The following is an 18,667-nucleotide window of genomic DNA, read 5'->3' on the forward strand; positions in this document are numbered from 1 at the left end:
CTTTAAAACCACAAGAAGACGACGCGCTAAAAGCCTTTCTTCTAAAGAAAGATGAACTTTGACTACAACTAAAAGAACTACAGAGTCGCGCGATAGTCATCATTTCAGCCTGTTTTCTGATTGGTTATTTTTGAGCACCCCATGGTGCCTCTGAGTATCCGGACTCGTCCTCTGAGTAGACTAGACTGAAATAAAGTCTGGCAGGCAAGGATAGCTTTCTCTTTTCATGTCAGTCAGGTAATCATAGTCCGACTGCAGCTCTCTATGGTTTTAACAGAAAATGCATTTTTTGATAGGGTATTTCACCATAGCAGCCATTAAACCAATAACACTTTCCTCTCCAACTACACCTTGATAACACACACAGAAAGCTAGTACGTTCTTGGAATAAATGACAAAAATAACTGTTCAAAGATAAAAATAAGTTGATTAGTTCCAAAAGAGAAAAACCACAAAACTCTGAAACGCAGCACATGCTTGCTTTTACAGAACCAGCAGTATTTTTCTGTTTTCTTTAGTTGTTAAACGTGTTTTGGGTAAATGCATGTTTGTATAATTAGAGACTAAAGAAACAGCTGTCTCTTCTGCACAGAAAGTGTAATCACACACACACACACACACACACACACACACACACACACACACACACACACACACACACACACACACACACACACACACACACACACACACACGAGCAGCAACTACATACCTAAACACAAACTCGTGTCCCTGAATAATAAAACGAATTCAAGTTAAGGAAGATGGATTGTTGCCCTTTCCTCGGAGCACTCCAATCTCAGAGGTCGATGTTCGACGCACACAGTGAATTTACAAAATTCCAACACAAACAAAGGTGATCGCACAGGCCTGACAGAAACCAGGTCTCACCAAATATGGAGTGAAAATAAGGCCCTGCTGTACTTGTTTTACAATGTGGAAAACCCTCATTTTCCCCAAAGGCTCCCCAGTTTCAAACCAGTCATTCTTTCCCCTCGGCCTTTTCGTCTGTCGGTCTTTGATGCTAAACTCTACCTTGCCAATGATTAAAAAAAAAGGGAAACACAAACCAAAAACACTAAAATACAGTTTCCATTTGGGTTTGAAAAACACTTATTTTCTTGTAGAAAAACAGGAAACTGTGGGTGAAGCCACTAAAGCGGGACTGGATGAATACACAGAAATAACTGCAGATTTATGACATTTCTCCAATGACTCAGCTAAAGGGCTTCAAAAAGTAAGTCACAATCAGGTAGGCTGAGAATAACCCTAATAAGTGCCTTCTGCCTCTCTTATTTAAGCCCCTAATGCACAGATTTAACACATTAAAAGTTGCTAATGTGTTCAAATAAACCTCATGAGAAAAAACATCTTTTCTCCAGAGCTGCCTCGTACAGACAAACCCCTGTGTGACCCTGCATGCATGCACCATGAGTCATCCCTAATATGATCCAACGTTAGTTGGCTTACTCCTGTATTAAGTGCTCTGCTGGAGGACATCGTCTTTACAGATAAAAAGGTCTCCATTGTGAGGAGTCGGGGCTGCAGTGACAGAAAGCTGCTGTCATGGGCTGATGTTGGTGCCAAGATGGTGTCATGTGTCGGCGGGCAGATTTGTCTGCCGGCAGGCCAGTGATGGCGTTCTCTGCAGCTGTTCAATGACTTTCAGAAGACAGAAAGAAGCGATGTCCTACTGTCTCTCTGCAGGAAGGAGGAGTCCATCTAGCCTCTGAACACGTCTGTCCCTAACATCTGTGTGTGAGAGACTTAAAATAGAATCACCGATGTTCTCCTCATGTGAAATAAGTGCGAGCTGATGATGACGTAAATGTGTTTTTTATGGATTTTCTGCCTTACCCAAACACCCCGCTCAGGATTTGCAACTGAAACTTGAGTGCATCTTTACTTCCATGCACGCATTTGTATACGTAACTAAATCTGAGTTTATTTCCCTTTGGGGGAAAGTAAAATGAATTCTCAACAGGTGAAAAATAACACTTCAGAATGAAAAGTGAGCTTAGGATCTAGGGTTTGTGTCTCATGAGGTAACGGAAATGTGTTTCTGTGTTCAGACGAGTCACGGATCCAGCTCTCTGGGAAAAATGGAAGCACTTCCTCATTTCAGAGGATTTAGAGTAAACATGAGACCTCATCGCTGCTGTAAAATCAGGCTCTGCAGCTTCACAATAAAACTTTTTCATGTGCCAGAAAGTTGCTTTAAGCCTTTTCTAAATGCCACAAAGCTTTTCAAAAGCTTCCCACCCTGCAGATATCAGCCCAAATTCCTCTGCAACAGCCCCACCTACTGGCAGAAAGGTGGTGCTGCAACAGAGCAGAGCGACTGATACTAGATGTTAGAAATCATACACAAACGACCATTACTCACTCTACACTCACCGATCGATACACTTCAGCCTGTCATAGTGGCACTAATGCAGCGCTAACCTGACACAAACAAGCTTTTCAGACCAACTGTACTGCAACGCTTCCTGAAACTGTAATAAATGAGGCAATAGATCTAGTTTCATTATCCAGGAAACGATAAATGAAACTTCAGACAGACAGCTCTCACGTAAAACACCAGTCTCCTGCAACAGGCGGCAGAACAACAGCACAGGTAGGTTCTCCTTTTCTATGATGTCAACTGTAGGAATATTTTTAATAAAGGACTATAGTGGTCTAAATTATTATAAGGTCAGCGTCAGAGTGAATGGAGTTGACTGTATCAGACTGATAGGAGGTAGGTTATGATGCATTTCACTTTATTTTGTGAATAGCTGATGATGGTAAAATAATCACCATGGATTAAAAACAATACTGACTTTGATCTCCCCCAGAAGAAACAAAAAGTAAATGTGTCATATGTTGTTATGGCACCAAGATCGTGCTAACCCTATTGTTAAATGTCTTATTGTTGGTGTTTATGCATCTCTCACATCTAAATCATGTCTTGATTAACAAGAAAAATGTAATTTTGTATGTGGTGTAATCCCAACAAGGACACTGGATTGAACTGAAATAAAAAAGAAAAGAAAATCTAAATCATACTGGAGAAAAAACACCAATTATGTGAAATTTCACTACTGAAAGTTATTTGTATTTTTTTTTTTTATTCTGAGGACAACCTCCGTTTCCTCTTGTGCATTTCTCAGGGACACAGAGAGAGTGACTCACATGATGAAATAACTAAAGCTGGTTTCAGTATTCCTACTTTTCCAACATCTACATCTTTTTTGACACGTTTTTACAGGAAGATGAAGTTGTCTGGAGCAACGAGTCCCTGCGTGGTTCTGGTCCTCATCTTCACCTCAACATCAGCGATTCAAAAGCTCAGAAATATTAATGACCTAAAGGCACTCAAATTTGACCAAAATGTGCCCTCACACAGTCTGCTGCTGCTCTATTGGTTTGCCAACACCATTGACATTGACAATAACAACGTCATAAGGCTAACCTTTGACCCCAACCAAGGCGATTATGGCTCGCATCACTATGGGAACTACGAACGGCTGCTGGAACCCCTCCCTCTGGGAAACATCAGATACAGATACTACACGGTTGGTAATCTTAACCAAGAGTCATCATCTGAACTTCCATCCTATGTCATCCATCCGCGGTTTGGGTATGAAGGGAGGAACCGAGACCGGATCATTTTTAGAGTCAGAGAGCAGGATGTGGGAAGGCAAACCGGGCAGATCGTAGACAGAGTCTACATGACGCAGCACTTTCAGACCTCTGATAATCAGGGCACAAGATACGATCCAGTAAATACATACCAGGTCACGACCAGGCTTTTGGGGCAGATCAGAGAATTTTCAGTGCAGGAAAATGACTTGATCTTTCTGATGAATGTCAGAGATCGCTTTGGGAGTAATGCTGATAGCACCCAGCTAAGGTACATTAAGACTTATTGGGGGGAGCTTGCTTGTCTTGGGCTATTATTGTTTATGGTGATCCAAGAAAAGCCCTCCACCAACCAGCAACCTTCACAGGAAAAGCCCCCCACCATCCGAAACAACAGGCAACCATCTTCGACGCAAAAGCCCCCCTCCATTCCAAACAACAGGCAGCAGTCTTCAACAAGAAGGAGCACACATTCTGACTGTGTTGTCAACATCCCAGACAGCAGACACAGTGCTTTTACTGGGATGGTTGCCAGTCACCGACTGAATCAGAGAGAAAATGTATCACTTCAGATTACAACAGGCCCAGGGGGGAAAGCCAGCATCCACTGGAGCATCATTGGAAATCTTACTGATCAAAGCATGATGATCGCCCTTTATAAGCATAACATGGATGTTAATGCACTAACTTATAAGTCAATTGGAAACAGAAAATCGGGGCGTTACGACACATCAGTACCGCTAAACGAAGGACTTCAGGCTCGGCTGCACATAGGCGAGACACTTTGCTGCTTCTGGAGAAGAATTGGAGAGGAGATCCACAGAGGGGAAGAGTTTGAGAACCCTGCATTAGTCAATATTAGAGGCTACAATGCACACCTACAACTTTTTGCAAAGAATGGTAAGGCGTGTGCTCGATTATACGTGAAGAAGTCTTTCACTGAGTGGAAGTCCATATTCAGAAACTCATGGGTCGGCTTCTACAGCTCTCAGTATAAAGACACAAAGAGCTATGAATGGTGGCAATGGCAATGGGCAACCGAGTTCAAACCCAACTTTTTCTTCGACATATTTTCTGAATACGACGTCTATGAATACCACTCAGGTATGACGATAGCTCCAGGAGTCCAAGCAAGATTCATACTGCAGGAAAATGTGGAGAAAGCACGCACCCAAAGCTGGAACAAATAACGATGGCAAGATGTGCCGGAAAGCAGTCTGTATAATCATTCTGATTAAATGTATTTAATACAAATTCTCAGTACAAGGCTGTGAAGACGACAATCAAAACCCTTTATTGTGATCAATATTTTATCCTGAATTCCATAAATGTGTGAAAGCCGCCATTGTATTTGTAATATATGTTTAATATACTTCATTACATTCTTTAGAATCAGAATCAGAATGAATTTTATTGCCAGCGCTCCAGCGATCCAGAGCATAGGAACGTGACTCCACAGTACAGCCTGACCAAGATTACACACACACACATATAGACAGGGCAGATACAGGCAGACCACGAGAGCAGCCATGACGACCCAGTTATAAGTATTAGTAAAAAATGAAAACTGTTTTTGATGCCTACATGTGAACCTCGTCTGTTTATACTGGATCTTTTACAGTCTGCATAAAATGTTCATAACAACTTCGTATTTATCTAAAAGCCGATAAAGTGACTGAAGCAACACTTAACAAGCTCCAGACTTTCATGTTTCTGGGTGAAAGTGACTGAAGCACCAGCTGCACTGTAGATTTTTTTACCGCTTGCCCGTTATCTGCATTCTCTGTGACGATTAGCTCATTTGTTTACGTTGATTTTGTACATTTGATTCATAATAAAGAGGAAATCCTCTTTTCCATGTGAAAGAGTTTCTTGGTTCATCATCTGGAACACACACACACAGATAGAGGTAGAGAGTGAGAGCGGCAGGGGCGTAGCACCAAATTCTGGGCCCTAGGTACAAGTCTTCTAGGTGGGCCTCCATGCTCAATTACTTAATATCTCTCTTACACATTTTTTGTCATGCTATAAGACAAGATAATAAATATGATCTTAGTTTAACCTCTATATTGAGCAAATACAAATGCCAGCATAATAAAAGTGAAATGCCCAGACTTCACATATAATTATTTTTATTTGCCAACAATGTGTTCAAACAAAAATCCTGGAATTTATTTTCCAGTAAATGCCCACTGACGGGTCTTCATGTTAGCAAAATCACTTATGAGATCTTTAAAGTCCAATCCTTTGGCTAATTGGCTTTCAATAGAAAGAAGAGCTAGGCTGTTCAGTCTATCCTGGGACATTGTTGATCTCAAATAATTTTTCACCAGTTTCAGTTTGCTAAAAGCCCGTTCACCCCCAGCAACAGTCACAGGTAGTGTGCAAAATATCCTCAGTCCAATACAAACTTCTGCAAAAATGCTCTGTAATTGCATCCTGTATGGCATTAAGCAGCTCAAGAGGAGACCGAATGTGTGGAAATGTGGCACCATATATTGTTCTCAGGTGTAGCATCTCATTCTCAAATTCAGCTGTGAGATCCTTGTAATATTTTCTCATCAGTGCCTGGCATGATATCTTCATCTGCTCTTCAGTCATGTCTGTCATGGTTCATGATGTTAAGCTTTGCTAATACTGATATATATGTTGATTTATTAAATACATATGACATGAAATAAACCAGGTTCTCTCTGTGAATGTAATGTACTCTAAATTTTATAATCCCTGCATTATCAGCCAAATTGTAAGATTGTCCGTTTTCAAGATCAAATATAAAGAAATTTAAAATAGGCTTAAAATATCTAACCAAGTCAATAACAATCCTCTAACACCAGTGTCATCATGCTATACAAAAAACAGTGGCAGCTTCTCATTCCTGAGATTACCAAGAATCCATCGATACCAAGTTTGTCCTGGTCCATGACTGGGAAGGAGCTGAAATATCCACACAGAGTGAACCTGTTTTTACTGCGAGGTCCGCGAATTAATTGGCGGCGGCCGCCCGCGATAATAATTCTGATTAATATATCTATATATATATCTATATATCTATATATCTATATATCTATATATCTACATATATCTATATATCTATCTATATATATCTATCTATATCTATATCTATATCTATCTATATCTATATCTATATCTATATATATCTATATATATATATATATATATATATATATATATATATATATATATATATTAATTAGTGTTTTCACTGATAACACTAATTAATTTATATTTGATCTTGATGGTGAAACTAAAGGCGTTTAACACTGAACACCTAACATGAATGCAGCTTCTGAGAGCTAGCTAATATCAGCTAAAACTGTTCTGCTGGCTGCTGCTCACCTTCCTTCTTGAAAAACCTAGTCCATACTTGTTTCTGTTCAATTAACTTTTTCTCCTTCTCCTTCTTTTTTCTTTTCTGGAAGCCAGATTTCCCTTTCTTGGGAAAAGACATGATTGACTCTCCTGCCTCCAGCTCTGGCTGTTGGCATCTGCGATGTCTCATAAGCTGTACATGCGGCCGTGCAGCCCCTGGCCGCTGGTGTGGACTAAACCACTTTGCACATTTTTAAGGGGTGATAGATGCCTCAGAGATTATTCAGTTATTATTTTTAAGGCGAAATTCTGTTTCTTAACGTCTTTGTCCAGGTAAAGGGAAGTTTAAGATATTAAGTAAGTTGGGGGAAAAAAACAACAACAATGAAACATTTTTATTCAAAGCTGTCTCAGGGCCCCTCCCTGCAGTGGGCCCTGGGTAAACGGTACAGACTGACTTAAAGGCCCCATGGGTGAAATGAAATCCATTGAAATCAGGATGAAAAATGCAACTCTTTAGCGCCATGCAGTTCAGAGAAGGTATTGCAGCTACGGTGGCTCACTCATGAGTTTGACTGTATTATCAATTTCCAACCTGTGTAGCCTAACCCCCACAAAGCTTAAAACAAGCTATTCTACCACTTAAAAAACACATTTATAATTATGACTGTTTATCAACCTACCAGTTCTGAGGGAAGCAAGCTAGTTCTGCTCTTGAAGCTGTCACAATTCACACACGGAGGAGGGGTAATGTCAGCCGGGAGGTCAGGTGTTGTGAGAAATCTTGTTCCCCTGAAATATTCTGTCACCCGTGTCGGGAGGTCGCACTTCTGGCTATTTTTAACAATATTTGTGATAAACCTTTACGGTAAAATGATGTAATGTGATGCAATAATGTTATACTTGGGATTTTTTTTATCTGTATTTCCTCTTAAAAACAAAAAAAGATACAGTAAAAACATTCTTGTTCACCCTTTTGCAGCAAGCTTATCATTTTTGAAAGTTATGAAAAAAGATGTAATCTCACTCAGTTTAACCATCTTTTATTTGAGGTAGTTTAGTCCTCATAATGAACAATATGTTCTGTGAATTTGGAAATATTTGCTCTAGACTGCCTAAGGGAAACAGAATATTTCAGGGAACATCATTTCCCACAACACCCGTTTGATGTGGATCATGGTGCCTCGATGTAGACAACCTGGCTGCCGCTACCAGCTTATATGGATATGGAGCGATCACTGGCTGCTCGTTAACCAAGGCTGGTGAAGGAGTGTTGGTGAGCTGAGGACTCGGCTGTTACTGAGTGTTACTGGAATCAATTAGTGTTAGGGTTGCATGATATTAGGGAAAACCTGCGATATGCGATAACAGTGATTAATATTGCGATGATGATATTACTTGAGATAAATAAAAACGTAACTCAAAAATTGACAAAAAAATCATAAACATGAGAAAAGCTAAAGATGTGAGGAAAGGGAAAAAGAAAATGAACCAGGAAAGGCAATCAGTGGATCACAGGAAAGGCAGAATCAGCAGAAAGAGCAGAACAAAGCTAACTCAGGTGTTTGCAAACCATCAAACTTAAGTGACATCTGCCTCGGGGGTGGGCATCTAACCTATGAGAACCCACCTAGTTGGCCAAATGGGTGAAGAGCTCTTTTTGATTTGTTAAAAAGCATCATGCTTCCATTTGATTGACAGAATGTGTAGCAAACATTTGAGCTGACCATTCATTAAGATATTTATCCGTTCTTTGTGATATGCATTTTGCGCATGCTGAGATTGCGATAACGATGTATTTGCTATACAGGTGCTGGCCAGTAAATTAGAATATCATCAAAAGGTTGAAAATATTTCAGTAATTCCATTCAAAACGTGAAACTTGTACATTATATTCATGCAATGCACACAGACCAATGTATTTCCGATGTTTATTACGTTTAATTTTGATATTTATAGGTGACAACCAATGAAAACATCAAATCTGGTATCTCAGAAAATTAGAATATTCTAAAGGCCAATGAAAAAATGTTTGTTTCTCTAATGTTGGCCAACTGAAAAGAATGAACATGAAAAGAATGTGCATGTATAGCACTCAATACTTAGTCGGGGCTCCTTTTGCCTCAATAACTGCAGTAATGCGGCGTGGCATGGACTCGATCAGTCTGTGGCACTGCTCAGGTGTTATGGGAGCCCAGGTTGCTCTGATAGTCGTCTTCAGCTCCTCTGCATTGTTGGGTCTAGCGTATTGCATCCTCCGCTTCACAATACCCCATAGATTTTCTATGGGGTTAAGGTCAGGCGAGTTTGCTGGCCAATCAAGGACAGGGATACCATGGTCCTTGAACCAGGTGCTGGTGGTTTTGGCACTGTGTGCAGGTGCCAAGTCCTGTTGAAAGGTGAAGTCTGCATCCCCATAAAGTTGGTCAGCAGCAGGAAGCATGAAGTGCTCTAAAACTTCCTGGTAGACGGCTGCATTGACCCTGGACCTCAGGAAACAGAGTGGGCCAACACCGGCAGATGACATGGCACCCCACACCATCACTGACGGTGGAAACTTTACACTGGACCTCATGCAACGTGGATTCTGTGCTTCTCCGCTCTTCCTCCAGACTCTGGGTCCTTGATTTCCAAAGGAAATGCAGAACTTGCTTTCATCAGAAAACATAACTTTGGACCACTCAGCATCAGTCCAGTCCTTTTTGTCCTTGGCCCAGGCGAGACGCTTCTTGCGCTGTTTCTTGTTCAAGAGTGGCTTGACACACGGAATGCGACACCTGAATCCCATGTCTTTCATGAGTCTCCTCGTGGTGGTTCTTGAAGCGCTTACTCCAGCTGCAGTCCACTCTTTGTGGATCTCCCCCACATTTTTGAATGGGTTTGTCGTCACAATTCTCTGCAGGGTGCGGTTATCCCTAGAGCTTGTACACTTTTTTCTACCACATTTTTTCCGTCCCTTCGCCTGTCTGTTAATGTGCTTGGACACAGAGCTCTGCGAACAGCCAGCTTCTTTAGCAATCACCTTTTGTGTCTTGCCCTCCTTGTGCAAGGTGTCAATGATTGTCTTTTGGACAGCTGTTAAGTCAGAAGTCTTCCCCATGATTGTGGTGCCTTCAAAACAAGACTGAGGGACCTTTTAAAGGCCTTTGCAGGTGTTTTGAGTAAATCAGCTGATTAGAGTGGCAGCAGGTGTCTTCTATATTCAGCCTTTTCAGAATATTCTAATTTTTTGAGATACCAAATTTGGAGTTTTCATTAGTTGTCACTTATGAATATCAAATTTAAATGTAATGAACATTGGAAATACATTGGTCTGTGTGCATTGCATGAATATAATGTACAAGTTTCACGTTTTGAATGGAATTACTGAAATATTTTCAACCTTTTGATGATATTCTAATTTACTGGCCAGCACCTGTATATTGTGCAGCCCTAGTTAATGTTCTTGATCATTCTCAGAATGTCACGCGGCTCTGGAGTTAAATTTACTAACTTAAGCCCTAGATCATATTTGTGCCTGTTCTGTCATTTTTAAGGACTTCTATTCATTCTGTTAAAAACTTGGCAGAGGACCATAAGGACACCAGAGCACAGTAGGCGGTAGTAAACAGTTTTAGCCTGAAGCTAAGGGGAGAGGTTACCGGAGTTCAGTTCAGGTAAAGGGAGGGTCGAGGGCAGGCGTGGGTCGGAACCAGGATGATACGAAGCAGAAACGAGGAGCAGGCAAGAGACGTGGTCGAAGACAGGCGTGGATCAGAACAGGGTAGGTACGGGACATGGTCGTGGACAGGCGTGGGTCGTGGAGGTAGGCAGAGTTCTTAGTGAGGGTCAGGAGTGAAACGAGGTTGGTAGGTGATGATCAGGCAGGATGAAAAGGCTGGAAGATCTACTAGCAATCATCTGAAATTCAATAATCTGGCAGAGTGCCGGTGGTAGGCTGTGGAATATATAGCTGGGGAGGCAGGTGTGTGGCATGAGCTTGATGAGGGGACCAGGTGTGATGCATGAAGGCTGATGAGCTGGATGATGGTTGCATAGAGGTCAGGACACGGCAGGATCATGACACATGTGTTTTTACTACATTATGAGAAATAGAAATGCTAATAAAAACACCCAATTATACAAACAAGTGAAACTGTAAAAATTTTTAGCTGGTGCAAAGTCCATTTATTTCAGTAATTCAACTAGAATGACAATTTACGCTCAGGAACCATTTGCAGGTGTTTTCTATTTGCAGTTATACAATTTAGTTGATTTGGGTCTTGTTTCAAATCACAGAATGATATTTGAATAATTAAAATGCAATTTTTTTAGAAATTCAAAAGCTTTAGTTTACAGTAAAAACCATGTCTAATGTTTAATTCTCTGCCTCATTATTATTAATTTAAAAAATTGCTTTGAGGGCACATTTTCCCAACGATTAAAATGTGATTAATCAAGATTAATTAACTACAAAGCCTCTAATTAATTAGATACATTTTTTTCAATCGAGTCCCACCCCTACTCGAGTCCCACAGCTTTACAGAATTCTTTATCTGAAGCACTTTGCCCAGCACACACTGCCACACCTTTCTGAACTCCTCTCAGTTTCATTTCATATGCATCCACATGATAACAGGAGATAAAACTCTTAAAAGAGGTGAAGAAGCATGTGCAATCAGGTTAGAATGGGTGGAGAGAGGTGTCAGGGGTGAAAAAAGGGTTTGAGCAAGAATGAAAGGAAAGATGTGGAAGACAGTCATGAGACCAGCCATGTTGGACAGACAGGAGGCAGAACTGGAGGCTGCAGACCTCAAGATGTTGAGTTTCTCTTTGGGTGTGACGAGGACGGATAGGATCAGGAATGAGTCCATCAGAGGGATAGCTCATGTTAGACCTTTTAGAGATAAAGTCAGGGAGGACAGACTGAGATGGTTTGGACATGTCCAGAGGAGAGACATGGGAGGCTGAGAAGAAGAAGAAGAAGAAAGTATCATTTCTATAGCGCCTCTCAAGATAAAAATCACAAGGCGCTTAAGTTGGAGCCACCAGGCAGGAGGCTGAGAGGAAGACTAAAAAGGAGATTTGTGGATGAAGTGAAAAGGGACATGAAGTTAGTTGATGTGAGGTTAGAGAACGCAGAAGACTGGACTAAATGGAGACAAATGATTGAAAGTCTTAGAATAACAGATAAATCCTCTGTGACCCATAGGTTTCTGAGGCTTCGACTTGAAGCTTAGTGGGCGGTTCCGATTATTGCCGTCTTGGCCATGTCGCAAGTTTCGTTACGCCCAGACAATCCAAAAGTGGGCAAAGAGGTGGAGCTGAGAACGAGGCTCTGAGGATCTCAGACAGCCATTTATTTCCCAGCTACGAGCTAACTGATAGGGCCTATGGTTAAAATCTGATGTTAGCCTAGATCTGGACGCGTGGGGGAGTAGAGGGAAGAGGAGTGTACAGTCGGTAAAGACGGCTCTCCCTTGCCCTGCCTCCAACATGCCTCCATCTAAAAGGCTAGGTTATCCAGAGTTATCTGTAGTTATGCTGCTATAGGCTTAGACTGCTGGAGGATGCACTGACCACTTTCCACACTCTACTACTTTCTTCTACAATCTGCTCTTTAACTGTATTATTTCCTGCTATTTCAGCCTTTAATTATTTTTCTAAGTGTTTTTCTCCCCAGAAGAAGCTACAACGATGTTCTGCTGAGCTGTGGTGCCCTCATGGAGGGGGCCATCGTCTAGCACACTGCTGCTAACCACTTAAACATTCTCCCTCTGCTGATAATTACTTTTTACTCTTTGACATTGGATGTGCTACTGCCCATTTCATTATAGATTCACTAGGATAAATACAATAAAGTTATCTCTCACCAAATAAAAAAATTACTAATAAATCACAATGTAACCATTGAAACACTACTTGGTGTGTGTGTGTGTGTGTGTGTGTGTGTGTGTGTGTGTGTGTGCGTGCGCTCTGTCTCCTCGATCCCCAGTGAGTCGTGGTGGATGGCTGCTTATACTGAGCCAGGATCCTCTGGAGGGAATTTTTCCTCTCCACTGTCACTACATGCTTGCTTAGTATGAGGATTGCACACTAGTCAGTGACTCGATGCAATTTGCTGGACTCCTTATATAGGAAACATTTTTCTGAATGGCTTAATGAACTGACCTGAAATGGAATGTTTGTATGTGAAGTGCCTTGAGACGACCCTTGTCGTGATTTGGCGCTATACAAATAAACTTGAACTGAACTAATCAAAGCTGACAGAGGCCTTCAGGTGTCCAAGCCAGAAAACACGGTTGAGCGACTCAATAGCGAGGCATGCATCAACTCAAAGAGCTATGGTGATTTTGTGGTTTCCCTCAGAATCTCCACAGGCAGCCAGGACGACGACAGCCTCACATGGGAGCAAGTCGACTGCGTTGCTCGGCTGCCCAGAGCAGCCGCTCCTGGCCAGGGGAAGCGGACCCCCACCTCACTTGGCTGCCTCTGCAGATCTGATTGTGGGGCTGCCGCTGCCGAGGCAAAGACACTGATTTTAATGTTTTATTTGAATACAATTTTAAATGACACAATTAAAAGGTTGTTTATTATAGAACAGGTTGAGGAGATTAAAAAAATTCCATTTTACAGACATTTGTGACGCTGTCCTGTAAATGGATAAGGACATCTATCACTGTAGCCAAAATAAATCAAAACCAAGAAGAGTGACAGGAAGCTGAAGTGAGCTACATCCACAGTGGATGAATGTGTGTTTGTCTGCGTTTAAACATGAGCTCACATCCTGTTGAGGCGCTCTGAGGCTGCATACAGCTGCACATGGTTACGGTCGACAAATCAGCCCAAACAAAGCGTGTCATTACAGCACCTAGAGCCGTTCTACATCCACCACATCTCTTATCAGCCTGTTCATCAGTCACTGTCCCCGGGGCAGGACATTCTTCAACCTGTTCTCCAGGTCTTCGTGCATCCACATGAGCAAACACGCACTCAAAGATTAACAGCAGCCATATCTTATTTTTAGATCACAAAAACCCTTTGGCAAAACTTTTACAAGCCAAACTGGTTCCGCACAAACATTCGAGCAGCTTCTGACGGATGCTGCGGCGACACCAGCAGTGACAGATGGAACCAAGGGGAAAAAAAATTGCTTTCCTCCTACACTGGGGGAACATGGAGTCCATGCTGTGTGGAGTTTAAAGTGAACTTGACTGAAAACATTTTATGGATCTATTTTTTCATCTACGCCCTTCCCTCTTTTTCCACCTCCTATTTTCTCCATTCATCCCCATGTGGAGGGCCTTCCTAAACACGCTCATCTGAGCAGGAAGGTGGTAGTCTGAGCCAAAAGTGGCAGAATATGAGACATGGTCATCTCCCTTTCCCTTACTGCTCCTCCTAAAACCGAAATCTTTGTCAGGCACAAAAAAAAAGGTGTTTGTTTCCTTCAGTGGATTATGAAAGAAAACAAACAGGCAACTCGGAGCTTCAAAAAGTGGAAGTTCGAGTCTATTTTTGTGTAAAAGGTTTTACGACCTCCAGATTTGGAATGCATCACCTCCCTGCCGCCTACGTCTGGATACTACTCACCCAGAAAGAGCAACACATGAGCAGCTGTCTCCAGATAGCAGAGACACAAACTTGCAAAGACACCGCGGTGCAGAGATGAGCCGTATTTAGCAGCTGGAGAGAAAAAAAAGCTACTTCTTTTAAATATCTGCACAAGTACACACTTTAGCTTTCATAACAAGGATCAAACTTAGCTTCAAATAAAACAATCAACGCTAAAGCATCTAAAATAATTTGCAGGCATCTAAAAGTAGGCCTGAAAGGCATAAAGATAAATAAGTTATATTCATGTAGTTTTTCTTTAGGCTAGTACTACTCCACCAGTACTACTCCACTGGTGGAGTACAGGACACTGATTGTGATGAACTGTTTATCTTCATCATCATTGACTATAAAAACTAGCTAAGTGGTGGTTTTGTGATGTTTTTGACAATAAACCAACAGCTAATGAGCAGACCAAGACGTTTTGGCAACAGAACGGCCCTTTGGTTCTGTTAATTATCGAAGACATATTTATAAAAACACGCTATGCTCTGTTTTGATGCTCTCGTTCACTCACATTTTGAATAAATCTGCAGTTTCTAGTATAAATTCACTTTGTTACGAGTCATTCTCTGTGGAAAACAATCTGGCGCTTTTTCCCCCCCAGGTAGTAAAAGTTAGCCGGAGCACAGGGGGAGCCAAATAAAATGGATTTGGACTCCTACTCATTATTCATGCATCTCACCTCTGATTGGCTAACAGCAAGACGACTCTTCCACTGCCTTCGTTCACTTTGCAACATTGATGTTTTATCTCCACAAATAACACAAGATTTTAGGGGTGTTTTCAATGTCAAGGAGGACACTGTCCTTCCTTGGTCAAAGAAAACTGTTAAAGGGAACAAACTTACTGGCTCTGGGAGCCGCGGTCGCATCACGTGAGGCAAAGTTACATTTTATATGTATACGTTTGAATATAGATGTATAACAAGCCTTTACTTTTTAAATAGTGTATATATTGCTTAAATTAAATATGTAAGTGAGTTAGTGCCTGCTAGCCACCAAAGCTGCAACTAAGCAACCATTGATAACTGCTTTGGATCAAAATAAACATTTTAGATATCAGCCAGATAGTTACAATTAGTTGACTTACATTTAAATTGGAAATTTGCCCCCTAAGTAGCTGCTGCCGGCTCCTGATCCACCTTCCTTTTGAAAATCCTGGGAAAATTTTGACCCAGAGAAGGCAACAAGACACCTCCCATGTATGCTTAGCTAGCTAAACGGCTAACAATTGCAGGACAGACGCCTCAGTAGCAGCACATGGACATTGGAACACGCCTCGGCAGTTCCTGATGACGTATCTCCTAGGCAACCGGGGTGGGACCAAGGCATTGAGGCAGGTGCCTCAACACTGAGAAACACCCAAGGGGTTCTGCTATGTGGTGGAGTTGCTAATGCTAACAGTTAGCTGCTACTAGCTGAGATTTTCTCTGCCGTTTCCTGGATGCTAAACCAACAACAACCTTCTGCAGTCGCAAGCCAAGGTGGCTTATTCCATGAATGTTAAGTGACAACGTGACGTTTTTATGACCAGTGTGTTTCCCCCTCTCTTTCCTATCAGCAGCTGATGCAGGAAATAGGTGTAGAGGTCCATTTTCACATTTAGCCTGCATGTTAAACTCAGGGCGACTGACCGTTCTTCAAAAAGAACAAGTAAAAAAAACAGTTTCTTGGTAGACCTGCTCTTTAGCATCAACTCAGTCACACAGCAGGGAAGCTAATCAACCGTTGCTAGGGAAAAAGCCTATAAGAAACTTAAATGTGCTTAGATATTCAAATAAATTAGTGACAAAAGTGATGCAAATAATAAAAAATGCACAAAATTCAAACATCTGAATCATAAATAACAGAAAAAGATCAAAGTTACACCCAGTTGAAAAAGGACTCTTACTGGTTTACTTAAGTTAAACTGGAAGTTTCTGGCTGCAGCCAGATTTTCATCATCTGTGTGTGCGTGTGAAAGCTGTTCTGGGTCTCTCATCATCGCCCTCGCTGACCTAAATTCACTGATCATCTACACAGATGAGCTCAAACACTCGTCCGTTCTGTAAAGTTTGCATTTTAGCATTAGCTACTGCATAGATGAAGTCAGAATAAATACGAAACAGCTCATGTCATACTTTAGTACGTAGCATCTGTTACCTAGACCACACACCCTGCTAGGAGTGTTACACGTTACAGTGGAGAATCACACAGCTGTTAACAAAAGAGGCAACCTGAGCAGAAGGCTGCTGCAAACGTGTTTCAAAACAATAGTTAGCATAAACCTCAATGAGCCTTTAAGACGTTTTTATAGAAAAGATTATAACGAGAAAACGGATCAGAGGGACTTACTGTCTGCTGGGCGGGTTGTGGACAACTCTGGGACCGGAGACACCACCTTTTCCTGTTGAGGCTCCGTGAGAGACGGCAGGGAGGCGATGGGAGCTGGTGGTGGGTGGATGCTGTTCTCTACTGCGCTGCCCGACATCAAACTGTCCTGCTGTCTGAAGATGGGCATCTCTGGTCTCCTGGAGACCCCATCAACAGGGCTGAGGAGAGAGGAAGGGGGCTCTGCTCTTCTCTGAAGAGGCTCTGGGATCCTAGAAATAGAAGATGGAGAAAGTGGGGCATCCATCCTCCTGGGTGGGGCAGGAGGCTCCTGGGACCTTGTCACGCTGAGCTCGGCCCGCCTGTTTGTGGTGCTGGAGATGGAGTTGGAGGAGCCATCCAGGGCACTACTCCTGCTGCTCAGGCTCACTTCTGGACGTTTTAGGCCAAAACGGGCAATACCAGCACTGGGTGAGCTGTCAATCTGTTTGGACGAGACCTCGATGGACATTTCTGTCCGACGGGAAGAGCCAGAGTCAGAATTGCGACTTCCTAACAACTCAATGCGCCTCATGCCGGTCTTTGGAGAACGTAGACTGGAGGACTCGGAGGCAGTGGATCTGGAGTCTGAGTTGCGGGAGCTCAGATCGTAGCTCCGTTGGCTGGATGTGGAAGATGTCGTGGATCGGAGGGGGTTGGTGCGGCGAGAGAGAGGAGACGGGGTTGTGGATGTATCGGAGTCCTCCACCTCAAATGACCTCTTCAGTGCTGAAAAAAATAAACATCTGTGGTTAGATAAGAAAAAACTAGACAGAAAGCTTTAAAATTATGCATTTAACATAAAGTCAATCGTTAAAAAACAACACTGATTAAGTTCCTCACGCAAGAGGCTAAACAGTATGCTGGAGTAAAGAAGCAGCTGATTTTTAATTAAACCTGCAACCATGGCTTGATTGTTAAATCAAAAACCGTCACCCGGGAACAGAATGGACAAGCTGCATCTGTTCAGTGAGGCCGCAAAAAGCAAAAATACCACAAACACTGCAACGAAATAAGAAAAGACAAAAGACTGCTTTATTTCGAGCTGCAGGGAAGAAGCAGTTGGGCACACCTCTGCCAAGTTGAAGCAGGAAGGTTGAAGGTTCGAATCCCAGCTGTGGCCTTTTTGCATGGAGGTTGCATGTTCTCTCTGTGCATAATGATTTTCTCCAGATCCCACAGCTTCCTCCCACAGACCAAAGAACATACATCAGGTTCAATCTTCCCAGGGTGTGGGTGAAGCGTGTGCATGGTTGCTTGTCTTGTGTGTCCCTGTGATGGACTGGAGACCTGTCCAGAATGTCCCCTACCTCAGGTCTGATGTCTGCCAGAAATAAGGCACCTGCTCACTGTGACCCTAGTGAGGATTCAGCTGTATAGAGAGTGAGTGTCCATTCCACCAACATTCACTTTAGAAAAGTGAACATCTGAACATTGTGATTTATCATTTTGGGAAAAATATTAAGTCTGTCACGTGTATTTTTTTCAGGGAATGTATTTACATTAAGGGGCGGAGCTTCAATTTCGTTTAACAACATCCAGCTGTGTCCCCGTTAAAAAAAATGTTTCCCTTCATGTCTGATTTCTCAGTTTTCAGCCCAAAAAAGGGCTGAAACCTGATTGGTTAATAACATCATTAACATCAGTGTTCCCGTGATGAGTAAAAAAAATAAGCTACAATTAGAAAGGTAGACCGTTTTAAACGGGGGAACATACCTTGACACAACCCCTGTTTACTTTCTAACGTCTAGTTATTGAGAATATTG

General features: G+C 42.1%; 2 protein-coding genes across 6 annotated transcripts in view; one reads left to right on the plus strand and one right to left on the minus strand.

The window, feature by feature from the left end:
• septin9a (septin 9a) overlaps nucleotides 1-18,667 on the minus strand; it is a 114,558-nt gene that overhangs the window by 21,562 nt on the left and 74,329 nt on the right. For all 5 annotated transcript variants that reach the window (XM_015945752.3, XM_054750527.2, XM_015945758.3 and 2 more), the window contains one exon: nucleotides 16,887-17,630. In XM_015945752.3, the coding sequence (XP_015801238.3) occupies nucleotides 16,887-17,630 (744 nt within the window). The remainder of the gene's footprint in view (nucleotides 1-16,886; nucleotides 17,631-18,667) is intronic.
• Nucleotides 1,048-5,485, plus strand: LOC107376591 (uncharacterized). The gene is made up of 2 exons (XM_015945761.3): nucleotides 1,048-2,617; nucleotides 3,251-5,485. The coding sequence occupies exon 2, from the start codon at nucleotides 3,255-3,257 to the stop codon at nucleotides 4,812-4,814; it is 1,560 nt and encodes a 519-aa protein (XP_015801247.3). The 5' UTR covers nucleotides 1,048-2,617; nucleotides 3,251-3,254; the 3' UTR covers nucleotides 4,815-5,485.

This window comes from Nothobranchius furzeri, chromosome 12 (genome assembly GCF_043380555.1).
Source record: "Nothobranchius furzeri strain GRZ-AD chromosome 12, NfurGRZ-RIMD1, whole genome shotgun sequence".
Classification (NCBI taxonomy): Eukaryota; Metazoa; Chordata; class Actinopteri; order Cyprinodontiformes; family Nothobranchiidae; genus Nothobranchius; species Nothobranchius furzeri.